Below are 8,449 nucleotides of genomic sequence, written 5' to 3'. Positions count from 1 at the left end.
TGTTTATTTACAGTTATATTTTACGCGACGTACGTCCACACATACCAAAGGGATACGTCTACACACTACACGATATCGGTTTAGTTATTAACAAATTAATGGGTGGCGCGTATCGGTAAGTAGCTTCTACATTTCTACATACAGTTATAGCATAAAACTGTTGTTGTACCAAAAAAATTAACGAGGCAATAAGGTTAAGTAAATATGTAAGCTTGCCTGTGGCGAATGTCAACACTCATCAACGGCTTAATGAGGAAATGTTTTAACGCTACCCACCGGTGCGGGCTGATAAGTAAAAAACGGTTTTTGCTCTCTGAACCACCGCAAACATAAATACAAGGAAATAATAATATACTCTCAACATTACATATCTACTTCTCTCAAATGTTAAACCCTTTCACTTAATCACTTTCGTTGCCTGTTCGGTTAACCGTTCGATGGGTTAATGGATCAAGCGTTTGACGCTCTTCACCCGCCCCTTGACTCTCTTGCTCTTATTTGATGGTGTGAAGTGTAAAGCCTTTGGCTTGCGGGTTTGGTCAGCACTTGCAAATAACGTATGAGTGTGTGTGGGTGTGGAGTGCGCCTCTGTTAATCGGAGTTGTTGACTTCGTGCCTCAGTGCRTGGGTTTAATTTAAAGGTCTCTTGTGTGCGCCATTACACACAATTCCACCAGAAATTTGTATATGATCTTTGCCTTTAAATATACATATATATTTATATATGTAAGTATGTACTCGTATGTTTGTATTTGTGCCAACAAGGCGCCAGACAAACAAAGCTTCTCTTGCGCTTGCTTAATTTCTCGACCTTTGTGTAAAAATTCATTCTTGATAAGGATAAGCTTTAATTGTAAATTTAAGTCCATTTCGTAGGATTTTCGCAAATGGTGCAAAAACTTTGTGTAGAAATTCAACTCGCATCTTAACTCCCGAATGTTTAAAATTTAATATTCGCATAGCGAAAATGTGTGTGTGATTTCAACTTTAAGTTGKGAATTGTTTRGYGTTCGAAGTGAAAGTTGAAATATATGCCTTCTAGCACAGCAGAGAGGACATTCGTTTAGTTGAAATTGGTTTAAGGATAAGCCTTTAATTCATTTCTGGCCAATGAGCAAGCTCTGGTTTTGTCAGTACCCGCCGTCAGAAGGTTGTGGCTTTCTTTGCTTAATCGTGAGATGTCGTTGCTGTTTAGCAATGGCTTTTGGATAATGACAAAGTCTGTTTCATCGCGGATCGACGCGGAGACTGGATGTTCACTTGAAGTATTCTCATCCTCTAAACTGTTCGCCAACATTGCGAGTTCCGCGCCATCGTCATTACTGACCCGATCCTCTTCGATCAGGCGCTCCAGACTGAAGACGGATCGATCAACTGAAGATCCGCCTTCCGGCCTCACTGCCTCTAAGAGGATAGAGTAGATTTTTGTTTCTTCAACTCCACTGGAGGCAACTTACACCTGCCACATGAACTTAATTGACGGGAGCAGAATGTACTTCGAGGTCTGCCAGGTCTTAAGCGCGACGGTGACAACCTTGGTATTATTTAACAGCCATTTCTTCATGGTGCCAAGGGGTGAAAGAACACCTTGATCACCAGCACATGATTCAAACTAATCCATCTAATAAGAGATGATTCTTRCTATCCTCACCCAGTACATATCAAAACATTCCTGAGAGTCAATACTGGCTTTGTCACCTTTGCGTCGGATTACCGCGATTCGACAAAGACCTMTTTCGCTGACGTTGTCGTAAGTGATCCACTTTTCATCGTCAGCCTCAATTCGTTTCAAAAGTACTACAAAACGATTATGTTGTGATCGAGCTGTTCTTTGTATGCAATCCTTGTTGATCGAATTTTTTGTGCGAATTGGTAGATGAAATAAAAAAAAAACAGCTTTCAAACGTTTTTCAGCTATTTTTTTGGGTTGTGCCCTCTCCTATATCGTCAGAAAGATTCAGCACACTAAATAATTCCAGGGACTTGCTGGACCTGACTGAGGTGATGTAATCCTTTTCCACGTAGATGGATCCTAGAGCCTTGAGCCTACTTCTAAAAATTGCTGGACAATCCAGAATAAGGTGTTCTGGAGTTTCCTGTTCCATGTCGCAAAACCAGCAGTTTGAGCCAAAGATTATGTTCATGTTAAACAAGTGTTTCATGAGCCTGTAGTGCAGAGTGCTTCAAGAAGACGGAATTTTTCTCGGAGGATGTTGATCATATCTCGAAAGTTTGTTATGTTGTAACCTCCCAGTCGTAACTTGGCCTGGCGTATTCTTGTTGCTTGCCGCCAGTGCCGTTTTCACCCCACTCTTTCCTTCGGGCGGAGAAACCTCTTCATAGTGAGGGACCCCACTGCYGTTGCATGATTCTGGCCCCATCATACTGGACGCTGCCGCCAAATGGGCCACTTTGTCGGCCTCACTGCTGGCTATCTCTTTATGGCGCGGCACCCGGATCAGGTGTACATGGTTGCATAGGCGGTTCAACCTTTTTCTACATTCCGCAACAAATAACGATTTGACTTCATTAGCTGAGATGTGAGAGTGGWTTTTCCTTCTCTTAAGGCCTTAATTTTTTGAGACTACATTATCTACCCTTTACCAAAACCCTTTGCTACCATGATTAGCATGGTAGGTTTCGCTGTCTGTTTGATCGTTATATGCAACGGTGTGAGCTCCAGCCTGACTTCAAGTGCTGCGATTAAGCAAATGCGCTTGGCCTCTAAAGCGCAGACGCAAGCGAGTCTTTCCGGCTTCGAWAGTTGAAGGCCTACCGAAGACTGCAATGCCTTGGATACCCAAGCAACCGCTCCATAAGCGAAAATAGGCTTTAAGATGATTTTATATAGCCTCCTCCCTGGCTTACAGTACCAGGATCTGTCAGCTAAGCGTCTACATATCATGGGTGCCTAATTGGTTCTGGACAGTGGTAATTCCATGTGCCTATTCCAACGTAAGGTTAAATAATGTGAGGTTATCTGATGTGATTGCCAGAAATTTGATCTGTTTAGACACCTCCAACTCCCTGCCACCAAGTATTAGGAGCCTATGAAACTACTACGAAATTCTTCTTTTTTTATCGTTTTGGAAGGCTTCTGCACTAGTCTATTACACCCAAATATACTTCAGTACCAATACCCGACACCCACTGTCTTCCCAGTCCCATCACGTTATATAGAAGAAATATTRTTTTATAATGTCATCAGCAAGAAAAATCGCTTTAGTACACACTTTACAGCATAAATTTTTATTTACATACAATACATAAGTACATATTCATAGAGCTATACAATATACGGAGATCTGCATTACTTATACGCACTGCGCCACCGTCTGTTGCACACCAGCAAATCGACATCTCCGCGCTATTTTTAGCCACGCTGAAATTGTGCGCTGGCACTCGAATAGACATTTATGACAGCCGAGCATTTACATACTTGCTTGTATTTACACATACTTAATGCMACGCTTCTGAATTATTCATGTTGATTTCAATATGGCAAATCGCTCATACGCCACCGGCTGCCTGCGCCGGAAATAGAAGCATGTGCTGCACACGAGTGTAATTGTGCGAATGTGATTTTTACGATGCAGTGTGTATTTTGACACTTTTCTTTCTCTTGGCTTATAGAATATTTTTTTTTTTTTTTTTTTTTTTTTGAGAATTTTTTGTTTGTTTATTTGAAGATTTTTTTGGTTTTGACTTTTTTTTTTAATTTTCAACGATTTAACTTTAAGCAATTTGCCTAAATTCAATTTCTTTTTCATTTCCACTCGCTTGCTTTAATTAAATTAAATATGCCTTGACTCTATCTTTTTCTGTTTGTTAAACTTTCCAGCTTTMTCTTGCTAATTTTGCCAAATCTTCAGGTCTATCTCATCTCACTTAATCCTTTGTCGCCCATTCATTCGCTCCAATTTCTCTCCTATCAATACTTTTTCCATTATTACTTCAATTTCTCACTATTTAACTTTTCCTCACTTTCATCGTTTTGTTTCATCTGCGAAAAGTCAAAGTGCACCCTCTTTGGCCAATAGAGTTTAAAATTGAATGCTGTTCTAACTACGATTTGATGATGATGACGTCGATAATGTTCTCTCTGGCGTTGCCRTTTTATTTAGTGACTTTAGTAGGTGGTAATAACGATGACGAGGGTGCRCGCTGGCGTTGAAAATAGATCCGTTTTCACATCTTGGGTCACTTTTTGTTGCCATGTTGTTGTTGTAGCCTTTAATATTATTGCGTGATGCTTATGTGACACAAGGGATTTAATGTTGGCTAACGTCATTGAAATTTTTATACTATTCTATATATATATATGTATTCGCTATTTGGTCTTTTGGTCAGTTTTGTTGCCGTTTTTTTCCTTTTGTTTTGGCAAGTTTTTGTCAGCTTCTCACCAGCAAAGTAATGAACTTTCGTAACTTTATCAACTTTTGCTTATCTTCTTTTTATATTTTGGTKCCTAATTTGCACCTCTTACATGTGCGCGTATACTTTTCTTACTTGATTTTGTGTGCGTGTTTGTGTGTGTGTTTGTGTGTGTGTGTGTTGAGTTTCATAGCTAACCTAGCTGAGTTTTAGCTTTTATTTCGCTGCCTATGCTGATACAAATATATTTGTGCTTGTGGGGTTGAAGGGTTAATATATTCTGTTCGCCTATAACTAAAATTTAAATCATGAGCRCTATGGGTTTATGATTTTACGCCTTTTTGTTCTGAATCTAAGTTTTTGATGCGATAGTTAATAGTATAAGAAAACCGAACAACAAGCGTGTATTTATTATTAGATTTTTTTTGTTCCTTTGAAAGAAGAAGAAATTGTTTTTCAAATTTCTTTTTTTGACAAAATTTTTTTGATAATAGTTTTTTTTTTTTAATTTTCTTAAGAAAACTAGAACTAAGCGACATAGATATTGGATTATATATACTATATGACGAGAATAGTTGAAATTTGGTTGACTGTCTGTCCGTCCGTCCGTCCGTACTAGTTGTCACTTGAGTACAAATTGAGATATCTGAATGCGTTTTGGCATCCTTAGTACAAAAAGGTACGACTTCGTAGATGGGYGTAATAAGACTTATGCCATGCCCCAAAATGTCACTAAATTTAGATAATAATTTGGCACAGGGGATCGCAGTAGCAAGGAGCACCTGTTGGCAARCAAYATTGAAAAAGTGGACATTGCCTTGCACTCTACTAGGTTTAATGTACATACCTCCGAAACGACGACGACTAAATTTGCCCACCTCTAACATTATAATACAATAACTCCTACCTACAGTGTGAAATTTAAAAAAGTCGGAAGATAATCCTGCTAACTCCTCATATCACGATACTATTCACAACCACTGGAAKCGCAATAAATCAGTAACTAWATACGCTAGAGATATTAAATTTTACCTCCGAGAGGGAATAAGAGGAATTTATGGTAACTGGTGTGAAAATTGAAATACCCACATTTAATGAAATCACATAAAATCTTACTGTAGTAATTTCTTCAAAGTATGCCACCGTATGACTAAAAATTTCCCAAATATAATCAAAACTAGGTACCGAATATGTGGTCTCCAGTACCTATAGTTGTCTTTGCACGAAAATATTGCTCAATAAACAATTGACATTCAGAAAGAATCCTTTTCCAATAATAGTAACTTTGTGTATCAAAAATGGGTTAAATCTAATGAATACTTCCCTCAGCCTCCATATACCTAATATGAAGATTTTCGAACTTCCAGGTGACTTTATTCCGTATTTATCGGCCAATATTTAAGATATCACAATGTAAATTAAATACCGTATTTTACTCATAACAGTGTATCTTTGTGTCTTTGTATGTGAGGTACCTTAAAGAAATTAATGAACCTCAGGAAATATTTTAAATAGTGTTTGCAAAAATGGATAAAGTCAGGTCGATCCTACCCCATCTCCCATAATCATTTCAATGACTTTGAAGCATAGAAAAAMCGATTTGCAGACAATGATTAGACCCAATATCTTCATACCATGACCACCATGTTAATTTTTTCGTGATTTCTTTGATACCTTTTATGTACCGAGTATAAGAATTATTCTCGACGGCTATATAAGAAACTCCCGAATGTGAAAAAAAAAACATATCTGAGCGAAACTTACGTGATATGTGTTACTCATACTCAGGGAGTTGTATCAATAACATCGCTGATTAATTTTTTGTAAAAGTGTCTTTGATGACACAACTGCAGTATTGGTCGAAAGGATGGAACACCGCTGCCCAAGCTTTTATATATTAATTGAACTCCAACCCTGTGCGTTTTTTGCAAATTGTTTTATGGATTAAAATTTGCAATAAACKTTAACAATAGCAAGCTGCCACCAATACTTTTTTACACTCCTATAATAATAAATATAGAATTTAAATAACGTCCTTGTATCATGTGCAACAAACCTTAAACAATTCTAAACTATTCCATTCATATGCATACCTTTAGTACATGTGTGTGTAACTGTAACTTAAATTCATTCTTGTTTATGTTTCTTCAGCTAGTTGTGGTGCTTTTAAGCTTGCTCTTTCACCAGTGAGTTTAATATTTTCCGCAAATATTTTTCCCTGCCTGAGTGAAAAATTGCACAGATTGTCTTTCTCCATGTGGTGCATTTGTCTATAGCCGACAATTTAACGATTTCCTTCCGCCATTCGTCCTGCTTAATTTAGCCAAATAAAATAAATTCAATATACAAATGTATGCCAACGGACGTGTCACTTGAACGCAGCCTACCGAAAGGTGCCCAAAATAAATCCACGTTCGGGTTTAAGCAGTTACGTGACTGTGCGAGTGCTTGTTGCCTGTTGAAAAATCCTTTTTAACACTATCCTTTTTATACAACGTATATCAGTGACATGTGCCGTTTATAGCCAGACCGCCTAGCATTAGCCATAAATGCCAATCAAGCACGCATTGTGCTGCACAAATCATTTGTATGTGCATACATATATATTAGGGTACACCGTTATTTCCCAGATTGATTTCTTTTACAAACGCAACTGAAATATATTTATTTTGAATCTAAATTGTGCCTAATTTTTTTGTTTTAATTTTCCAATGTATTTAACATGGAATTTTTTTGAGATTTTTGTTTTTTATAAATTTTAAACCTCTAACAAAAASGAAACAGATCATATAAAATTCCGTACTACAAAAGAGTCTTAATGATTTTTTTCATAAAACATCTCTTTAAAAGTTATACGCATGAAAGTACTGTACTCGTACGGTACACCATGTCGTATGAGCAACATTGAATGTATGTAATCCCTTGCATGAAAGCTAAGTACGCCTTATGCTTAACGTTTAAAAAAGTGGTTTATTGGAACAGTTTTTAGAAAATTTTATTACAGCGGAAAATTTTGTAGCAGAAAATCAATTTTTTAAAGTTTTAGAGTTACTTATTGAACGCAAAATATATAAAAATATATGTAATATGCAAGAGAAAGGCAAGAAACATTTAGACTCWTTTAGAAAAAACCTGGAACTTCAGGTGGCATTTAAAAAAAACTAAGATTGGGAAATAGTGGACACCCCAATATACATACATATGTGTATATATGTAGTATATCCAGTTGTTATTATTTTCAAGAATGGTCAATTCCGACCATTYATCCGAAGGAGAATGGTATACAATAAATAAAAATACCTACAATAATACTTCGATATACAAATTGTGTCCGYTTCGCAGATAATTATGTATGGGAAAGGCTTTACGGTGCACAATACACATTAGTCTGAAAAATCTCGTGGTTCTTTGCCCAGTATCGCCGTTTAGACCCAAAGTATGTGCACGAAAAAAACGAACCACATAAAAATCCGCACAAATTAGAAATTCTAATTTACACGCAAAGTTTACTACATTATCTACATAACTTCAGTATATTTTTTACAAAAATATGGTTAGTGTAAAATTTGTCAGCATTGAATATACAAGTTCGCGAATCGGTTTTGCGCAAAAAGCTGGAAAATTCAGGYATGCCTCACAACGACATCGCTAAAAAATTAAAAATTGCAAAATCTTCGGTGTCTTTCCTACTTAAGCGATGCAGTGACTCCTTATCATTGAATAGAAAGGCCGGTAGTGGCAGAAAACAAGGATTTGAATCTCCACTTACAGCAAAAAAAGTGATAAATGTAAAAATAAAAAGCTTGACAAATTCCCCCGAAAAATTCGAAAATGGTAGGCCGTTTGCCAGTGTGGAAAAAACCGCTTTAAAGTGGTACCAAGATAATCAGGAGTGTGGTGGAATCCAAGACAAAATTGCTTAGTTGTCAGAATTGCAAACCAATTCTAATTTTTAATGGTGTCACAGAATCTGATTGGATTTTTGTCTTTTCTAACATATGCAAACCAATATTCGAATCAGCTGTTTACTAATGTGACAAAACTTGCAAATGAACACATTTGGAAGCAATCCTAT

At 37.0% G+C, this 8,449-nt stretch overlaps 1 protein-coding gene across 1 annotated transcript in view; it reads left to right on the top strand.

Moving 5' to 3' along the window:
- The window catches only part of LOC108978011 (transient receptor potential cation channel trpm), a gene marked incomplete in the record, with an annotated part of 126,171 nt that overhangs the window by 52,451 nt on the left and 65,271 nt on the right, over positions 1-8,449 (top strand). The window contains 1 exon segment of the mRNA XM_018948051.1: positions 14-115. Coding sequence (XP_018803596.1) covers positions 14-115 — 102 coding nt within the window.

This window comes from Bactrocera latifrons, unplaced genomic scaffold (assembly GCF_001853355.1).
Source record: "Bactrocera latifrons isolate USDA-ARS-PBARC rearing strain unplaced genomic scaffold, ASM185335v1 scaffold_99, whole genome shotgun sequence".
NCBI lineage: Eukaryota > Metazoa > Arthropoda > Insecta > Diptera > Tephritidae > Bactrocera > Bactrocera latifrons.
Note: the sequence above shows the minus strand (reverse complement) of the source record. Positions and strands in the feature narration are given on the sequence as shown.